General features: G+C 41.1%; 1 protein-coding gene across 1 annotated transcript in view; it reads right to left on the bottom strand.

Annotated features, from left to right (window-relative positions):
* FNBP1 (formin binding protein 1) overlaps positions 1-20,732 on the bottom strand; it is a 133,951-nt gene that overhangs the window by 53,296 nt on the left and 59,923 nt on the right. Inside the window, exons 5-6 of the mRNA XM_081237774.1 lie at positions 7,282-7,344; positions 6,749-6,853 (exon numbers count right to left, since the gene is read on the bottom strand). Of these exons, the coding sequence (XP_081093900.1) occupies positions 6,749-6,853; positions 7,282-7,344 (168 nt within the window). The remainder of the gene's footprint in view (positions 1-6,748; positions 6,854-7,281; positions 7,345-20,732) is intronic.

Raw genomic sequence — 20,732 nt, 5'->3', positions numbered from 1 at the left:
AAGTAAAATATGGTACAAGGGTGTGACAAAGCAACAAGAAAATAACAAATGACTATATAGATTTTAAAGAGAACTACAAAGAACTTCTAGAAATGAAAATGTAACAACTGAAATTAGAAACTCAATGGACATGTGAAACCACAGATTAGACACAGTTTAAGAGAGAATTACTGAAACGAAAGTTATATCTAAAGGAATTACATGGAACACAGCAGAGAAAGAGAGAGACAAAGAGATGAAAAATACAAATATAGCTTAATAGGCATGGAGGATAGAGTAGATATTTTAACTAACACCTCATAATCAGAGTTCCAATGGAAACAACAGAATGAGGAATAGGCAAGCATCAGAAAATTCCAATCTGGAGGCAATAAGCCCAATGAATCAAAAGGTAGATAAAGAAAGTCACCCCTATTTTAAAGACAAAAAGACAAGAAAATAGATCTTAATAGTTACTAAAAAGAAGAGACAGATTATCTTCAAAGGCTTAACAATTATACTGGCTTCTCACACACTGTGACTTCTCAACTACAAATGGGAGTCAAAAGATGGCAGCATAAGACCCTCCAGGTGCAATACAATCACCCTGGGGCTGTACACATGGAGAAATCATGTTTCAAGAATGAAAGTGAAAAAAAGACAGTCCTAATCAAACAAAAACTGAGATTTTACTGTAATAAATCTCTGCTAAGGGAACTTCTAAAGGTGTCCTTTGGGAAGAAGGAATAAGACCCCAGGTACAAAAAGGAATGGTGAACAAAGAAAATAGAAAGTATACTTACAGAAGTATAAAAAAAAATTAATGCAGTTGAACCAAAAATATTCACAAATACATTGCAATGTTAGGAGGGAGCTGGTTTTAGTTAAAGTTGTCTGGGTGGACATTAGTAAAGATCCCAATTTACTTTATAGTTAGGCCGAACATATATGTTAAAATGTCTAAGACTTCCCTGGTGGCGCAGTGGTTAAGAATCCGCCTGCCAGTGCAGGAGATATGGGTTCAAGCCCTGCTCCAGGAAGATCCCACATGCCACGGAGCAACTAAGCCCGTGTGCCACAACTACTGAGCCTGTGCTCTAGAGCCCATGAGACACAACTACTGAGCCCACATGCCACAGCTACTGAAGCCTGCGTGCCTAGAGCCCGTGCTCTGCAACAAGAGAAGCCACCACAATGAGAAGCCCGCGCACCGCAACGAAGAGTAGCCCCCATTTGCTACAACTAGAGAAAGCCCACTCACAGCAAAAAAGACCCAATGCAGCCAAAAAAAAAAAAAAAGTCTAGGTTTACCAAATAAAGCACAGAAACAGAATACATAATCTCCAAAGCAGTAGAGGAGAAAATGGAATGAGGAAAACAAAACACAATTTTCAAAAATCCAAGAAGGCAAGAAACAGAGAGTACCAGGGAAAGGGGGAAGGAAACATAGAAAAAGTGAAACAAATAGAAATAAAATGAGAAGGTATACATCCATCCAAACTCTCCAGGTGAAAGGTAAAGACCATCAGACTGTATTAAAAAGAAATCCAGGGCTCCCCTGGTGGCGCAGTGGTTGAGAGTCCGCCTGCCGATGCAGGGGATGCGGGTTCGTGCCCCGGTCCGGGAAGATCCCACATGCCGCGGAGCGGCTGGGCCCGTGAGCTATGGCCGCTGGGCCTGCACGTCCGGAGCCTGTGCTCCGCAACGGGGGAGGCCACAGCAGTGAGAGGCCCGCGTACAGCAAAAAAAAAAAAAAAAAAAAAAAAAAAAAGAAATCCAGCTACATGCCATTTACAAAAGACACATCTAAATATGGGAACAAAGAAACATGTAGACTAAAACTATGGGAAAGACTTGCCAGGCAACTGCTGACCCAAAGAAAAGGCTGGTTTATGTTGGGTAAAATAGACTTCAAGGCATAAAGCATGACTGTGGAAAGAAGATCACCATATATCAGTAAAAAATTAAATCACATTGAAGACATTACAATTCTAAACTTGATTCCTTAAAAAAACAGCTTTACAATGGAAGAGCAAAATGGACAGAAAATGACAAATCTTCCATCGTTATCATCGTAATAGTTAACGTAATGATCACTGGCCACTGCCATAAATGGCTTTGAGTATCTTGTACATATTATCTCAACCAACACTCGCATCAATCTTTTCCTTCTGTGTTCCCATTTTACAGACAAGGAAAGTGAGGCACAAAGAAGTGACATATCTCTATCAAAATACTTTACAACAAGTAGACAAAAAATCCTTAATTATAGGAAGATGTGAGTAATCAGCAAGTTTGCTCTAATGAAAAAATGTAGAACTCTGCAACCAAGAAATGGAAAATACACATTCTTTTCAATTACTTGGAGAACATTTATAAAAACTGACCCTGTACTAGGCTATAAGACAAGTCTCAACAAACGTAAAAGTCTCAAACTCAGACTTTCTATAACCACAATGCAATTAAATCAGAAATCATTAACAAAAAGATAAGTTTAAATACGTCATACAATTGGAAATTTAAAAATATGCTTCCAAATAAATTACTGGAGAGACTAAATAGTAAGTGAAAAATATCTGGAAATGAACAATAATAATACTACTGCATACCAAAATTCGTGGGTTGCAAATAAAACAGTAGTTAAATGGGAACTTTGTTCCTTAAATGCTTACACTAGAAAAGAAGAAAAGTTGAAATGAGGAAAGCATCTGAAGAAAGAAATTTTTAAAAGGGCAATAAAATAAATCCAAAGATATTGACAGAAGAGGAAGAGGAGGAAGAAGAAGAAAAAGAAAATAAATAAAATAGAAAGTAAAAAGAAGTTCCATAAAGGTAACTTTTGGTTCTTGTAAAATACTAAAAAAAAATTATTTTAAAAAACAGACCCTCGGGACTTTCCCGGTGGTCCAATGGTTAAGACTCTGTGCTTCCACTGAAGGGAGCACGGTGCAATACCTGGTTGGGGAACTAAGATCCCACGTGTTGCACAGCGTGGCCAAAAACAAACAAACAAACAAACAAATAAATAAAAGATGAAGACCATTAATGTCCTTTGAAAAAAAAAAAAAAACAGACCCTCGGAGTTCCCTGGTGGCACAGTGGTTGGGAGTCTGCCTGCTGGTGCAGGGGACACGGGTTCGAGCCCTGGTCAGGGAAGATCCCACATGCCGTGGAGCGACTAGGCCCGTGCGCCACAGCTACTGAGCCTGTGCTCTGGAGCCCGTGAGCCACAGCTGCTGAGCCCATGTGCCACAACTACTGAAGCCCATGCGCCTAGAGCCCATGCTCTGCAACAAAGAGAAGCCACCGCAATGAGAAGCCAGCGCACCGCAAAGAGGAGTATCCCTCACTCACCGCAGCTAGAGAAGGACCGCACAGCAGCAAATATCCAACACAGCCAAAAATAAATAAATAAATAAAAATTTAAAAAAATATACATTATTAAAACAAAACAAAACAAAACAGACCCTTCCCGGGACTTCACTGGTGGTTCAGTGGTTAAGAATTGCCTTCCAATTCAGGGGACGTGGGTCCGATCCCTGGTCGGGGAACTAAGATACCACATGCTGTGGGGCAACTAATCCTGCACGCCGCAACTACTGAGCCTGTGCACTCTGGAGCCCACGTGCCACAATTAGAGAGAAGGCCACGCCACATCGAAAGGTCCCGCATGCCACAACGATGATCCCGGGTGCCACATTTAAGACCAAATGAAGCCAAATAAATAAATAAATAAGAATTGATTTTAAAAAAAGGCCCTCCCCAAAAAGTATAAATAAATAATATTAGGAATGAATAAGGGGGACACAATATATGCAGCAAAAAATTAACGTGGGATAATATTATGGGCAACTTTTGGCCACTAAATTTGAAAACTTGGGATGAGATGGATATATTTCCAGAAAAATATAACATACCAGGATCAACCAAAGAAAAAGACAGTAAAGGAATTGGATCAGTAGTTAGAAACTCTCCCACAATGAAGTATTACAAAATATTTAAGGAACAGTTAATTTCATCTCACATATATTATCCAGAGAATAAAGAGCAACACTCCAAAACTAAAAAGAAGTAAAGCAAACTAGAACAGCCAAGAAAGAAAAATTACAGATCAATTTCAATGACTATAGATGCAAAATCTTAAAATGTTAACAAAATAAATTCAGCTCTGTATAAAAAAAATACATCATAACCTAGTTATATTCATCCCAGGAACGCTAATTTTTGGTTCAATACAAGAAAATTTAATAATGTAATCTACCCGTTAATGGATTAAAGGAAGCAGAAAAGGTGTTTGATGATGTTCAATATTAAGTCAAGCTTTAAAAAAAAAAACTTCTTGGCAAAATAGAAAAAGAAGGGAAATCCCTTAGCCCAATAAAGGGTATATTATAATCATGCTTAATGGGGGAAACATTTAAAGCACTCTCTTTATAATCTAGAACGAGATAAGGAAGTCCACAATAACTGCTACTGCCAGCATAACAGAGGTCATAACGAGCAGAGCAAGACAAGAGAAATAAATAAAAGACATAAAGATTGAAACAGAAGAAATAAGACTGTCATTATTTGCTGGTGTTATGACTGTCTCTACGGAAAACCCCAAAATAGAAATAAAAAGAGAGTTTAGCAAGCATCTGGCTCTAAAATTAATATATAAAAGTTATGTGTTCTATAGTCCGCATGAATTAAGTAAAAAACATAATATCAAATGAAAAACAGCCAAGTCACAAGAAAAGAAATGAAAGTATGATTTTGTTTCTATAAAGGTGAAAAGGGTGCAAAATTATGAAATAAACTCTTTGGAGATACAGACACCTTTGGTAAAGCTATGAAGAAGCGAGGAGATGATTAACACCAAATTAAGAATAAAGTTTACCTCTAGGGTGAAGAGAAGGATGAAGTTAGGAAGGGAGACTTGAAAGGCAACAATAAGATTTTTATTTCTTAAGATAGATTGTGGATTAGCAGCTGTTCCCTTTGTTACTATTCTTTACACTGTACATGTGTAGTATACATAATCTTTTTTAAAGAAAAGGCTCTGAGGGAATTCCCTGGCGGTCTAGTGGTTAGGACTCTGTGCTTCCACTTCAGGGGGCACGGGTTCGATCCCTGGTCAGGGAACTAAGATCTCGCAAGCCACGCGGCGCGGCCAAAAAAAAAAAAAGTAAAATAGCTTTGTTTAGAGACCAGGAAGGAATGGTGGAGGCTCTGAAAGGTATTTTATTAACCACGGTTGGATGTTTTAATTTTTTTCTCCCACTTCATTTGGTTGTATTTTCAGGTATTTCTACAATGAGCAAGGATAGATAGCTTTTTTTCCAAGAAAAGGTCATAATAGTAATGCCTTTTAAAAAGTCTTTCAATAAATAAAAATCACTCCAATTTTACATTTAGGGTATAAAATATTTGCTACAGAATGCATACCTTTGTGCCAGGCATGTTTCTGGGACACATATACTGATTTTACCTCCTTTAACCCCAAATGTTTTTTTTGATAAACTTTGGGTCAATTTATTTTAATGGAATAACATATTAAATACTTCGGGGAATTAATATTTTATGAGAACTTATAACAAATTTATGGTAACTTTACCAGCAAATTAATATATCTTTTGGTAAAGTAAGTATCTCCACTCAAGATCAAATATAGACATTAAGGACGTGGGGCTTCCCAGGTGGCGCAGTGGTTGAGAGTCCGCCTGCCGATGCAGGGCACACGGGTTCGTGCCCGGGTCCGGGAAGATCCCACATGCCGCGGAGCGGCTGGGCCCGTAAGCCATGGCCGCTGAGCCTGCGCGTCCGGAGCCTGTGCTCCGCAACGGGAGAGGCCACAGCAGTGAGAGGCCCGCGTACCGCAAAAAAAGAATGTGTTTTCTAATATATTAGAGAATTTTAGAGGAAGGCATGCTAATATATATCTAGGCTTTAAGCAAGGAATTTGGCAGAATTGGGCAATAAATAACACTATTTTCTGAGCAAATTCAACTCCAAATAATCTGGCAAACGTGAAAGAAATCTACGCAAAAGCAGGGGTTTTCCCCACGTAAAGCATGAGTCTGTGAATGCCAAAATAGCCCTGGGCAGTCACCAGTGAATACTGTTATTTAACAGCCTACTTTTGTTTACACTAACATTGATGACTTTTATAAAAAGAAACTTTAACTTCCAGGGGAAAAAACACAGAGGGAACCACAGGAAGACACAGTACAAGCTTTATAATAATATTCCTAATTGCCAATACAAGTCCATTTCGGGAAAAGCTTTTGGGAGGACTTTCCAATGCAAGCCTTCAAGTACAACCTGTTATCAACCTGAATGAATCCATTAGAACACAGGCCACTTGTGTGAATCTCTTTACCTTTTGAACAGAAGCACTGTAAGCGGCCGAGCTCTTCCAGATGGCACTGGGCAGTCTGCTCCAGCTTTTAAGAGGTTGACTTTTTCTTTGAAAAGCCATTAAGAGAGAACCACAGTCTGCGGAAACCACCCCCTAAGGTATGTTCATGGTCTAAGTCTCCGTGTCTGATGACTAAATAGATCAACAAAACTGCTCAGATCATAACACCGAAGATTCCCCAAATTTTAGATTCTCCCCCTGCCACCCCACCGCCAACATCCCTCCGTTGACACAAAATGAAAATGATCCCAAGTTAAGTGGCCTTTTGTGGTTGCAGCAGAAAGGAGAACTTGGGGACCAGCAGTCTGGGAGGATACGTGATGAACATTAAAAAGGGAAATGAAAGAAAGACCCTCACTTTCACCTTACCTTTTCAACATCTGCCTTTGTAACATTTATGTCAGCATCCATTTTCTCAAAGTACTGCTGGGCTCGGTCAGCCTCTTTGCAATCCCGCTCAAAACGTCTTTTACTCTAAAAGCAGAGGAAGATGGTGGGGGGGAAAGTAATTTTTAATGAAACTATGAGATTCTTATGAGAAGATGTAATTTTATCGACATCTGCCCCCACCCCCCGAAAGCTTTCTTCTCCAAACTGATTTGTTCCGTGTCATCATTTCAGGAAGTTATTTCAAAATCCACATTTATTTCCATCCAAACTGTCTAATCTTTGTTCTTTCCATATGATTTTTAGAAAAAGACTCTGCTTGAACTCTTTTGGGCTTAACATTTTACTTTCAGTAATGATTTCTCGAAACCAGTTAAATTCCAATTATAAAGATCTCTCAAGACAATAAATAGTGTCTCTGTTTGTTTTGTACTTACTGGTTGATTCAAGCTTAAGTTAAATTCAAACGAGGAAATCTATAAAGACATTTCTTGAGAGGTTAGGTTTTCACTTACTGATTCTAGTTGCTTCCAGCAAGTCTCTATGTGCTGCTGTGCCTTCCGTCCGTCATGAAAGTGCTGGAGGGGGGAACAAACCCATAATTAGTACCCCCTCTTTCTCATATTAACACTTGAGAAAGAAAAATTCATCCACTTCAATGATATTTAAATATTGAATATCTAGCATGTGCATGCCAGAGAAATTTAAGAGTTAAAAAATAAACGGGAAATGAAAACAGTAATAGTCAAGAGTTCATTTTCAGACTTTAGCTATAATAATACTGAATGCTAAGACTTACATACACCAGTTGTAAAAATGACAGGAATGCTTTATTAAGACGGCAATCACTTTGATCTTTATTTTTAATTGCTTTGAGATGTAATTCATATACCAAAAGATTCACCCATTGACATTGTTCAGTTCAATGGATTTTAGTATAGTCACAAAATAGGCAACCCTCACGTCAATTTTAGAACATTTTTATCACCCCCCAAAAAAACGCCGTACCTCTTAGCTGTCACCCTAGGCAACCACCACACCACTTCCTGTCTGTATAGATTTGCTTATTCAGGAAGTTTCATATGAATGGAATCGTACAATATGATGTCTTTTGTGACTGACATCATGCCTTCATTATTTCATAATGTTCACTTAGCCTAATGTTTTCAAGGTTTATCCACATGATCACATGTATCAGTACTTTATTCCTTTTTATTGCGGCGTGATATTTCTTTGGGTGACTATACCACATTTTGTTGGTCCATTCACCAGCTAATGGGCATCTGGCTGTTCCCAGTTTGGGGCTATTATGAATAATGCAGCCGCAAACATTTGTATAAGTTTTGTGTGGATAGATGTTTCCATTACTTAGATTTTCTTAAAACTTAAAATTCATCTCCCTGCCATCTGCAAAGGCCCTGAGGCAGGTATGTGCTTGGTGTTGACCATCAAGGACACCAGAGGGCCAGACCAAAGTGAGCCTCAAGAATATGAGGAGATGGGGTCAGAGAAGAAAGGGGCAGCCTGTGCAGGGTCTCGTAGGCTTTTTGTATGAATGAGCAGGGGATCTGTAGATGCCGTAAAGGAAGGTTCCAGGTGGGAGTCTCTGCAACCCTGGAAACGATGGAGACTTGGACCATGGGGTAGCAGTGCAGGTGGTGACAGAGGCTCAGATTCTGGGTGTCCTTTGCTCAGGAAAACGACTAGGATTTGCTGGCGAATCAGCTCAGACGTGGGCTGTGAGATACGGAGGGGTCCTAGTGATTCCAAGGTTGTTCAGACTTGCATGGACTACGTGAACAGAAGCCCTTGCCCTCTGGTTCTGTTAGATTTGCCACGGAGAGGGTTCTGGCATATCAGAGGGCGTGAATTTCCATCTGCAGCTTTCCCTCGCTAGGATGCCAGGGGCTGGCCAGGTCCTTTGACCAAAGGCCACAGCTCCGTTCAGGCAGCACCCCTGCAGCTGATCTCTGAAGTTCCTTCAAGGCTGCCTTGCCCTTTGAGACCCAGGGCCATGGCAGCTCCCCACCATGATTAGCCTGGGGGTACCGGTCCATCCCTTACTGCTTTTCCTGAGACCTTTCCACAAGTGGTAAATGCTCCTTTTAATAAATGGCCTTCCCTCAATGACTAGGCTTGAATGTGCTGTCTGTTTTCTGGCCGCCGAGGCAAGCACGGCTGGGAAGGGCGTGCTGTAGAGAAGGCATGGTGAAAGGGGGACAGGCACGGACAGGTCCCCTCGGTACAGCCTCAGAGCCTTCTCTCTCAGTCGTCAGTGCCTATGGCTTAGCCGAGTCACAAAAGGTAGCTGACTCCTGGGAGGCCAGGGAGGAGGAGACAAAATCAGATTTTTTTTTTTTTTTAAGAACAGTGCTCCTTTATAAGGGAATGTTTTCTTGTCTCTCTTCTGAGGTCACGTTTCACCATTTTAAGAGCCTCTTGACAGCAAGGTTTATCCATCTAGCAATTTTTTGGTCTAGAGGAGCCCCGTGGGGCTTCATTTTTCAAGTCTCATAATAGACACAGGGATAGGACCGAAAAGAGATGGAGTCAAAGGTAGGAATAAACAAGCAAGAAAGGCTTGGGCTTCGGGAGGAGTAAGGTAAGCTGAGAGCAGAGTTAGGGAGCTTTGGAGGAAGTACAGGTTTTCTGAAAGCCACATATATCGTTTTAAAGAAGGAGGGAGGGAGGGCCTGGGGAGGGAGGGGGGCAGGAGGCTCCGGAGGGAGACCAAGGCTCAGCTGTGACCCTCGGCCCTGAGAGTCCCTCGTCATTGTCCCAAACAGTCCAGAGGACCAGCCCCATTTCCTAAGCAGGTCCCCTGTGTTCTGCAGTTTGCAGAAAAGATACCTCCATTCCCCCAAATCTTACTTCGAGATTCAAAGACAGACACAAAAAGAAAAAGAAAAGCTCAGCACCCAATTCAGAGCTGGGCTCTAGGCTTCCGCTCCAACTCGACAGCAACTCTGAAATGAATGTTTTCACAAAACGAAAGCTCCCTCACAGCCAGGGCCGTCCTGATGGAGAGGAAACGCACACAAAGAACATGGAGAAGTGACGGACACGGCACAGGAAAGGTGGACTGGGCTTTACTAGCAAAGGAATCTTCTCTGAAGACAATAGTGTTCCAGAAAAGGTCATGTTTTTGGAAGCACGAGGGATGATTTTTATTGAAACTCTACTACATAGTAAACTCTCTTGTCACTTCTTCATTCCAAGGTTCAAAAATAAATATGAATTTATTTTTCAAGCACGGTGTGGACCTTGCTTGACGTTACTGGTGAGCTTTTTGCCAGGAAGGACTCCTGTCACGACACACCCCATGACACCACAATTCGGTGGGACTGAAACAATTATCTGAGAACTACACCTGTGATTGCATTTCATGTAGGAAAAAAAATCTAGGTGTCACTGATTTTCCTTCCAGTCTTTCTTGCCTAGTATGTTTTCCTCCAAAATGGATTTGCCTACAACACACAAAAACAACCTTGTGGGCTTCCCTGGTGGCGCAGTGGTTGGGGGTCCGCCTGCCGATGCAGGGGACGCGGGTTCGTGCCCCGGGCCGGGAGGATCCCACATGCCGCGGAGCGGCTGGGCCCGTGAGCCATGGCCGCTGAGCCTGCGCGTCCGGAGCCTGTGCTCCGCAACGGGAGAGGCCGCAGCAGTGGGAGGCCCGCGTACCGCAAAAAAAAAAAAACCCCACAAAACCTTGTGCTGCCTGATCCCTTAGGAAACTAAGGGATGGAACAAAAGCCCTCTTGACAGTTCTGAGCATCCCATGACCTAAATAGCAGCGGCCCTTTGTAACTAGCTCCATCTTCCCTCCTTTAATCGGAAAAGCTACCTTAACAGTTACAAAGTTAAATAAAGCAACCAGCTTGCCAGATGTGTTTGTTGTTTATTAACAAACAATGGTCGAACGTTTCTTCGCTGGGCAGATAGCAAGTGTGGATCTAAAAACTGTGTCTCCAAGCGCTAAATAAAGAGGAATTGTTCTCTAGAAAAAGATAATAGGCACTTCTTTTGGAGCCACGGAGTGAAGTCATCACAGCTCTTTTCTCCTATCAGAGAAGAGACAGGAAATGCCATCTCTAGAGACCCAGAAAAATGCTCTTTGCTTTCTCCTGTAATAAGATGCTTTAGTTTCTCTTCAAACATAATAATAGACCTTTTAAAAATGCCTGATGGTATCTGGGATGACAGCTAAACTTACTTTCATTTCAACTTTTTGGTCGAACCTTAAGAATATACAGGTAAAATCTATACAAATAAAATCAGCCTTGAAAAATTTTTTAGAAATTTCCTGGGGACCAGGGGTAGCTGCGATAAAGAAATCACAGGGAACCGAAAATAGGCAAGCATTAACTTAAAGCAAAATGACAATGACAAAGCTTCTAAGGAGATTTTACTGCACTGCAAGAAATCATACTTAGGCTGAATAGACAAACGGTGAGCATGTTTATTATTCGCATGTTACAATTAGGTACAACAGCTGCTCATTTTACTATACATATATAATATTTCATTAATTTTTAAAACTACATTTAAAAAAGCAAAATATGGCACTGATGTGAGAACAGCCACTTCAAAAAAAAAAGTGGAAAAGAAAAAGAATAAACACTCAACTAAGGACAGTCAGCCATCTGGAATTTTAAATAAAACTCAGATTCCACAGATGAAAACAAAGGAACACAAAAACTTGCAAAGGCCAAGAGCAAAGGAGCTTCCAGAAAACATGTCTGCGACAAATATTAGAATTTCCTCAAAACCTACAATGCGGTGGGTTTGAGTACTAGCAGCTTCTAAGCCTGACTCCGGATTAATTAACACAGCGATAAATCTGTGCGTGTAGATCTTTGTGTGGACCGTGTAGGAAAGCTGTGAAGCACCTTCAGACCTGCTCAGGGGAGCATTCTGTTACCTCACCGAAGTCCCAGACCATAAACCCAGAAACGTTCCTGACAGGAGCTGCATTCTGCTTTTCTTCAGTAAGGCCTGTTTCCCCCAAATTGATTTATAATAAAAATATCTTCTCTATGAACTTGTTTGAAGTTCCTAAAAATGCCTGCCCCCCCGTGCCATGTTTTCAGTTATTTAACTTCCCCCGTAACACTGACCATCCAGGCACTGGGCAGCCCCCCCACTCGTACCACCCCCCCAGTCCAGGTCCAGGTCCAGCAGCCCTGGCCAAGTTTCCTTCATCCCCTCTCCTGCTGAGCCCTGACCCCACCGACCCTCTTATTCTCATGCTGGCTTTTACTCCCCAGAACTCTCCCCACATCCACACTTTTTTTTTTCTTGGCTTTGCCGTGCAGCTTGTGGGATCTTAGTTCCCTGACCAGGGACCGAACCCCAGGCCTCGGCAGTGCGAGCACTGAGTCCTAACCACTGGACCGCCAGGGAATTCCCCATATCCACACTTTTTACCTAGACTCCAGTAGTCTTTTTTAAACTGTTCTTAAAAAACGATCCCTTCTTTCACATCCCTTAAAATTCTAATTCCTCTGAAGAATCCCGATTAACTCAGGATGGAAGGATCTTCAAATAATCAGTATTAAGCAGCAAATGACTCAGATTCCTCACTTGATCTCTTCCAAGGGTATGAAACTGTTCTTCCAAACCAAAACAAGGAAAATCGCCCTTAATAAGGATTTTAGGTAGAGTGCGAGGTTGATGGGTGAAACTTTCGGGACAGTAATCCTTCCTTGGGCTGAAAGATCTTAAAATCTAACTCAAATCGTTCACTCGACAGGTGTTAATTCCACACCCACATGTGCAGGGTGTTGCTTTACTTGTGAATTAAAACAAAGCCCCTTTCCTAGTGAAATAGTGGACACAGCAGTAAGAGAAAGAGGGTAAGGAACTAAAGAGGAATGGGTGTGGGTGCAGGCAGCATTTAGATAGGGCGGTCTGGGAGGATGCTTGAGCAGAGACTTGAATAAAGTGTAGGAGTGAAATTGCACAGTTCTCGGAAACACCCTTCCAAGCAGCAGGAACAGCTAATGCAGATGCTTTGAAGTGGGAAAGGGCTTGGCGTATCCAAGGAACAGCTAGAAGCCAGTGCAATTAGACTGAGAGGAAGGATAAGGCAGAAGAAGAAGGCAAGGGCTAGACCGTGGACAGCCTCCCAAGCCACATGAGCACAATGGAAAGCTACTGGAAATTTTAAGAAGGGGAGGGACATGGTCTGATTTGCACTATCACACGGTTGTGCTGGCTGCTGTATAGAGAGTGGACTGAATGGGGGCAGGAGGTGCAGGGGGACCAGGCAGGAGGATGGGGACCACCTGCCTCAGTATGAGCTAGCTAGTGGTGGAGACAGAGATGGGGAGCTGGATCACGGACCATGGGGCAAGCCTGGAAGCAGAGATGAATTAAAAATAAAAGGCTTAGGACAGTCCTCCAGATGAGAGATGATGAGAGACTGGATGTGGTGACACGTGTTTGGATTCAGAACAATTACTGAAGGGGGAGCCGACAGGACTTGACATTAGACAGAAGATGGGGCATAAGGGTAAAGTAAGTCCTGGGTGCCCCACGTTTTTGGCCAGAACAACTGGGTTAAAAAGGACTGCCATTCACAGATGACAGGAATTACAGTTTGGAATGGGGCATGATAAAGGATAAACTTTGGGGAATCCAAAGTTTGTTTTGGACAGGTTGACAGGGCCACCGCATTGCACAGCTCTGGGGCATCCTTCACACCATTGCTGGGCTCCAGGGCCTCTGCTGACAGCGGTGTAGACATGGGTGATGGGTGATGCTATATCGGACATTTAAGGGGAGATGACTGGATATAGGAGAGTCAGGTGAGACACACCACAGCAGTCAAGAAATTCTCACACTTTTAGAAGAAAAAGAAGGTCTCATTCTAACTTACAAGGGGGAAATACAAAACCCAGAGTCGCATTTCAAATCCATGAAATCAAGGACAGAATTTAAGGATCCTGATAATTAAGTATGTGACCCCATAAATGAGAAAATAAAATTTCTTTGGTTCACCAGGCCAATGGTTTTGCAGTGACAGAACCACAGTGGGGACAGGGTGTTAATTAATCAAATGCCGCTGTCACATGTTCTTTGAAAACAAAGAGAACAGAACAAAACAAAATACACCTTCTAGACATACATTAAACCAGGGGCTATTAGTGGGTGCTGTATAAGCGTGACACGCAGAAGACCAACAACTTTGATAGGGTTCCCCGCTTTTTGACTTATTTAAATAAATGCAGTGACACCAGTAAGGAAGAACAGCTCTTTAGACCCACTGCTTCTTTTCCAGATCGTGAAATCTAAAACCTGCCTTGCTTTTCTGTGTTTTCTTCCTACAGGTTCTGGCTTTATAACAGAGTATCCACAGTTGAATCTCAATAGGACTGAATAAATCAAAAACAGATTTGGAATTAGCTTGGTCATGTAGATATGCTCCTTCCACTTTTTGCTTTCCTTCATGCTAAGTTTTGTCTCTTTCCTGTCATCTCTTATAAAAACATGTTCTAGGGAGTGCCCTGGTGGTCCAGTGGTTAGGATTCAGCACTTTCACTGCTGTGGCCCAGGTCAGGGAACTGAGATCCCACAAGCTGCATGGCACAGTGCAGCCAAAAAACAAACAAACCAACAAAGACCAACCAAAAACCCAAAACATGTTCTAAACATATTAGAGTCAGTCTGGGCTGCAGAACTGCCTTATAGGAAATTAAGCCCCTGCGTAAGTTTCATAAATAGGACATAGCCAATACCTAAACTTTTAAATGTGTGGCTTTTATTTTATTTATTTTAAAATTTTATTTATTTATTTGTGGCTGAGTTGGGTCTTTGTTGCTGCACATGGGCTTTCTCTAGTTGCAGCGAGCAGGGGCTCCTCTTCGTTGCGGTGCGCGGGCTTCTCATTGCAGTGGCTTCTCTTGTTGCGGAGCATGGGCTCTAGGCACATGGGCTTCAGTAGTTGTGGCACGTGGGCTTCAGTAGTTGTGGCTCACGGGCTCAGTAGCTGTGGCGCACGGGCTTAGTTGCTCCGCGGCACATGGGATCTTCCCGGACCAGGGCTCGAACTCGTGTCCCCTGCATTGGCAGGCAGATTCTTAACCACTGTGTAAATGTGTAGCTTTTAGTATCCATTTTTAAACATTTCCAAGACCTTGGGGGGAAATTTCATATTGTCAATTCTCAGTAATGTGGGGTCTTGCAAGAATTATCTGAGATTTATAAAAATTTTAGTGAGTCACTGAAGGTATAATTATTTCCTCCAGAACTCTTCAGATAACCATTGCCAAAAAGTGATTCTGCTCCTTGCCAAAATTTCGTAATCAAGCGTTCCTTCCACCTGCCAGGAGAAATGTAGTTGGAGGTTCCAGTAAATGTTGGCTGGAACCTCCGGTTCCCCTCCTGGAGCTATAAATCTCCATAAATCCCTCATATGTGGTCAGTGGTGACCACTGCAGATAACCCTACACAGACTCAAAGGTTGGAGCTGAACCTCTCTCTCAAAAATTCTTTAATAATTTGATTCAGAGTGCAAAAATTGCTAGTAAGAGCATATTTATAATAGTTCTTTCACAGGAATCTATCTGATAGCAACTCTGAATTACCCACATCTCAGATAAGCCAATTCACACCCAAGCTGATCCTTTCAGCAATCTGGGAATCTCATCTTCTCTTCTTTTAAAGACCATCAATCTCACAAATGGCCAAAGTTTAACCAAGAACCATGAATCTAGTCTGCTTTGACCTCATAGTCTCATTTCTGGGAATTTAGCTTGGAGAAATAATCCCCACCCCACACACAAAGAAAACAGCTACAAAAGTAAAGAATTCACAGCAGTATTATTTATATAACTAACTAAATAACTAAATAACTAGTCAGAAACCACTAATAGCCTATGATCAAACAATAACTAGTTAAGTAAATTATGTGTTAGAATAATACATAGCCACTAAAATTCTAATTATGAAAACTATATATTTTCATGTAGAACCATATAAAGTGTTTATGATATTGAATGGGGAATAGAGCAAAACAAATTATACCTATACTAGGACTAATACTCTTAAATATTATATGTATATTATATCCATATATAGAGGATATCAATACTTCTCTATATAAATAACTATCTATATATCTATAAATGACATCCAGAAGGAAACTTGGAAAAATGATGATTTTGATTGATAAGGATTGTGAGTTTTTGTTCTTTAGTTCGGAGTTTCAGTAACATTCTTTAAAAACTTTGGTAACTAATCAATGAATCACAGCAACTCCCCTTAAAAAGGGAAAGTAAATAAAAGAAACAGACGTTCTTATTGTATGTGGTCAGCTTAAAGAGATGAGGGATCTGTACTTCCTGTAAGTTTGTAAAAATCTAGGAAAATCAAGCAAGTATAAAATGTCTAGACTTTACACATTCAAACTAATCATGTTGCCTTAGAAAGAACTGTTGATTTTCCAGTTATTTCTATCCATTATCACTGAACACCAGTAAATCCCAGACATTGTCACAGAATCAGATGCATTGATAATTTATGTTTGAGAATAAAAGACTGAAGGCAAAACAAAGGAACGGTCACTGTGTACTTTGACTTATATTCACCCCAAGGACTGGCCACTGAGTCCATTACCTCTAAAGAGAAGGTGAGCATCTTGCCAAAAATACAGTTGCCTTAAGTGGAGCCCATGAGGTGAAGAAATTAAGAGCCCCCCTCCTCTCAGGCTTCCAGGAGTGTTGGTGTTTCCTGCTTGGTGAGAACTGCTGCTGGCTTGAACACCAGGCTTTGGAAAGAACCTCAACGGCTGTGCTCTTGCAAATGGCGAGTCAAAGCTCTCTTTTAAAGAATTTCCTTTTACAAAATCAACATATTCTCATCAAAACGAGCAAACGGATTCTTGTGTGTCAGGACCAACACTGGTTATTCATAATATTATGTGAGTGGGATGCATTGTAATAGGAGAACATAGCATATGTGGAAACTGCTGCATAAAAATCATATTTTCTCAAGTCTACAAATAACAAATGCTGGAGAGGGTGTGGAGAAAAGGGAACCCTCCCGCTCTGCTGGTGGGAGTGTAAGTTGATGCAGCCATTATGGAAAACAGTATGGAAGTTCCTCAGAAAACTAAAAATAGAACTACCATATGATCCAGCAATTCCACTCCTGGGCATATATCGGGACAAAACTGTAATTCAAAAAGATATATGCACCCCTATGTTCACAGCAACACTATTCACAATATCTAAAACATGGAAACAACCTAAATGTCCATCAACAGATGAATGGATAAAGAAGATGTGGTACATATATACAATGGAATACTACTCAGCCATAAAAAAGAATGAAATAATGCCATTTGCAGCCGCATGGATGGACCTAGAGATTATCGTACTAAGTGAAGTAAGTCAGAAAGAGAAAGACAAATACCATATAATATCACTTATATGTAGAATCTAAAATATGGCACAAATGAACCTATCTACAAAACAGAAACAGACTCACAGACATAGAGAACAAAGCCAGGGGCGGGGGGGTGGGGGTGGTGTGGTGGGGAGGGAGAGGGATGGACTGGGAGTTTGGGGTTTAGTAGATGCAAACTATTACATTTAGAATGGATAAACAACAAGGTCCTACTGTATAGCACAGGGAATTATATCCAGTCTCCTGGGATAAACCATAATGGAAAAGAATTTTTTTTTTATGTTGACAAAGTCTTTTCACACTTTCTTTTGTTTGTTTTTTTGGCCGCACCATGCAGCATGTGGGATCTTAGTTCCCCAACCAGGGGTCAAACCTGTGCCCCCTGCTGCGGAAGCACAGAGTCTTAACCACTGGACCACCAGGGAAGTCCCAAAAGAAATGTATATATATGTGTGTGTAACTGAGTCACTTTGTTGTACAGCAGAGACCGGCATAACATTGTAAATCAACTATACTTCAATAAAAAATAAAATAAATTTTTAAAAATCATCCTTTCTCCCAAAAACATGAACAGCAAGTACTATCCTATTTCACTTTTAAGACTTCAAGAGTTTTTAAAATTAATTTTTATTGGAGTATAGTTGATTTACAATGTTGTGTTAGCTTCTGCTGTACAGCAAAGTGAATCAGTTATACCTTTAAGACTTTTAAGCTTTTGTTTAAGATCAAACAGCTGGCTCATGAGCACGATATGGCCTCAGAGGCAAGGAGAATATCCATCTCTCCCACTATGTTACTGTCTTCTACTTCCTTTCAAATCCATTCAAAAAAGGAAGGAAACTTCATCTTTTGCATGGTGAGCTATTTCTCACCAGGCACTCTTGTTAGAGATTCATCTATTCAAATATCGCAAAATCTACATGAAACATAATTTTCTACTAGTATTCTGAACTGAACTTGGAAATCCTCTCTATATGCAGTAACGAGATCCAGCAGTAATCCTGTAAATTCTAAATCTTCCCTTTGGGCAGGGAGGATTTCGCCACTGTATCAAATGGCCCAAAATGTATTAGGCTGATGGCTAAGAATGGTACTTAAGCAAGACACTATTTCTAGTCAGCCATGAGAAACAGTAACTCGACCTAAAACTTTAAAAGCGGCTTGTTTTCAATGCCATCAGCCAATTCAACATTTTTTAGACTGGTCCTGTTATGGACAATATTTTTATGACATATGGTCACAAGGAGACCTGTATCTGCTCCTGTTTTCTGTAGTAAACCCTGATCAAACCCTTTCTGCAGTAGAAAGGAGATTCTGTATTGAGAAACAGAATGACCTGATGGAAGGTACCAGATATGCAGTGCCTATATATCAATACACAGAATGTGGTGCTAGGCGGTTTGTACCTGTCTTCTTGTGATCCTCCCCTGAACTTGGGAAGGTGGTTTATTATAATCAGCCTGTTATAGATGCAGAACTGGCTGCTCAGAGAGTTACATAACCTGCCTAAGGTTTCCTAGCTGGTGGGGCTGCCGGAGTCCTGAGTGGGTTTGTTGACTGCAGAGTCTGGGTCCTTTTCCTCTCCTCCCTGACCGCCGGGAGCTGCGGCTCTCTGGACATACTGCTGATTGAGGCTCTCCTCTCCTCTAAAGAAGATCTGAAGTTCACTGTCAGCCCTTCATGGTCCCACATCGAAGCAGCAACTGCATTTGACCCCAGAAGAGCTGGATTTGGGCTCTCGCTCTGTTGTGGCACTTTTGCTGATAATTACTGTCACCAGAAAGTGGAAACCATCACATTCTACTGTGGTTTTGACAGTCATCCTTATGAAAATTAGATCACTTACTAAGAAAAGTCAGGGTAGCCAAAAGTGAAAGGTTGCAAGGAGAGATACTGCATAGTATGAGATGATCTCAAGGAGCCCTTTCTACAGCTGACTGCTGATGGAGACCTTCACACCAGTCAGCCCAGCATCCTGGGGTGGAAGGTCAAGAAAATAACTCAGTGGGAACCAGAGCATGTGTGTGAATGTGCCCTGCCCTGAGACGTGGGCTGCCTGGTAGCAAAATGTAAGATAATGAGCACAATGTATAAGATAACAGCCCTCCCCCTCCCCCAGGGATGCTGTGAGGATAGAAGTCAGTTATTATAACCTGTAAAAACGAACACTTGAGGCCAAACAGTTAAATATCCAATATTATGAGAGTAATTTTAGAAATCAGAGAACATCAACACAATGCCACATCATGCAGCCATTCAAAATAATGGTAGCTATTACCCATATAATAAGCAAAGCAGAAATGTTCATGATGCATGATATTAAAACACCACAAATGTACATGTACTTACTGATATTCTTTCTAGAATTTTAAAAGGTTTCACAATTTCCTAAATTTTCATCTCAATAGAATTACAAAAGGCTTTAAGAGAGCATACTGTTTACAGCTCCTCTCAACAGAATATCTGACTCAGAGAAGTGTACATGTAATTCTCCTTAAAATAAAAGGAACACTATGCATCGCAAGATATTATTTAACCTGTGTCTGCACCACCTATAATTTACTCATTAAATTACTATAATTTTTTATTAAAAAAGGAAAAGAATTCAAAGTACAGACATGACAGACTATAAAAAAGACATGATTACCAGTGAGTAAATAAAACAAAAGGACACAGCCATAACACAGCAAAGAAATACAAGGATCTGCAACTAGTAAAACAAAGTCTAACTGAAAACTAAGCTATGTCGAAGAAGGCTGCTTCTACTTCTCAATTCTTTCTTTCACTCCAAGAGTATTGATCGAGAGCCTGCTTTGTGCCACACTGGGCACCGTTCCAGGGACTGAGAATACAACAGTGGACAAGAAAATTCTTGCCCTAGTGGAGCTTGCAACATGGGGTGAAAGAAAAACAAACAAGTAAATACATAAAATGTTAGATGTTGGTTAAGTACTAAAGAAAAATAAAGCAGGGGGAGGTGGTAGAAATGGGGTGGAGAAGGTGGGGGGACTTTGTAATTTTAAATAAGGTAAATAAGATAGACCTCAATGAGATGATATTCCTGAGAAAGAAGTCAGGAAGTGAGTTCTGCAGATACCTGGGGGAAAAGCTTACCAAGGCGAGAAAAGCCAATGCAAAGGCCCTGGGGCAGGACTGCAAAGGGCATGGATCGCACAGGGTAAGAAGGCCATGTGGTTGGAGGAGGAGAATTCAAAAAAGTAGGAGGAGGCCATGTTATGTGGGCTTCACATTTCATGATTCACTCCAGAAATACAATTAATGATTCTTACTAAGGTAAATGCACAGAGTTTTTGGTTAGGGTGTTGGTTAAAATGCTAAACTGTATGAGTGAAGGAAAGTCAGCAAGAGACACAGCCACTGACCAAAGTAACAAATAAGAAGAAGGTATAAACTTTGCAAGGTCAAGGGAAAGTCAGGAACCAGGGAAGTAGGCCAGCATCGTGTTCAGATTTACTGTGTTTACTTTATGATTATATTAGGTATTTTGCTTAATTCCAAACCTTAATATTCTGTTTCACTGCTTCCTTTCCATCAT

This window comes from Mesoplodon bidens (genome assembly GCF_964165515.1).
Source record: "Mesoplodon bidens genome assembly, chromosome: 6".
Classification (NCBI taxonomy): domain Eukaryota; kingdom Metazoa; phylum Chordata; class Mammalia; order Artiodactyla; family Ziphiidae; genus Mesoplodon; species Mesoplodon bidens.
The sequence above is the reverse complement of the archived record's forward strand: the minus strand, read 5'-3'. Positions and strand labels throughout refer to the sequence as shown.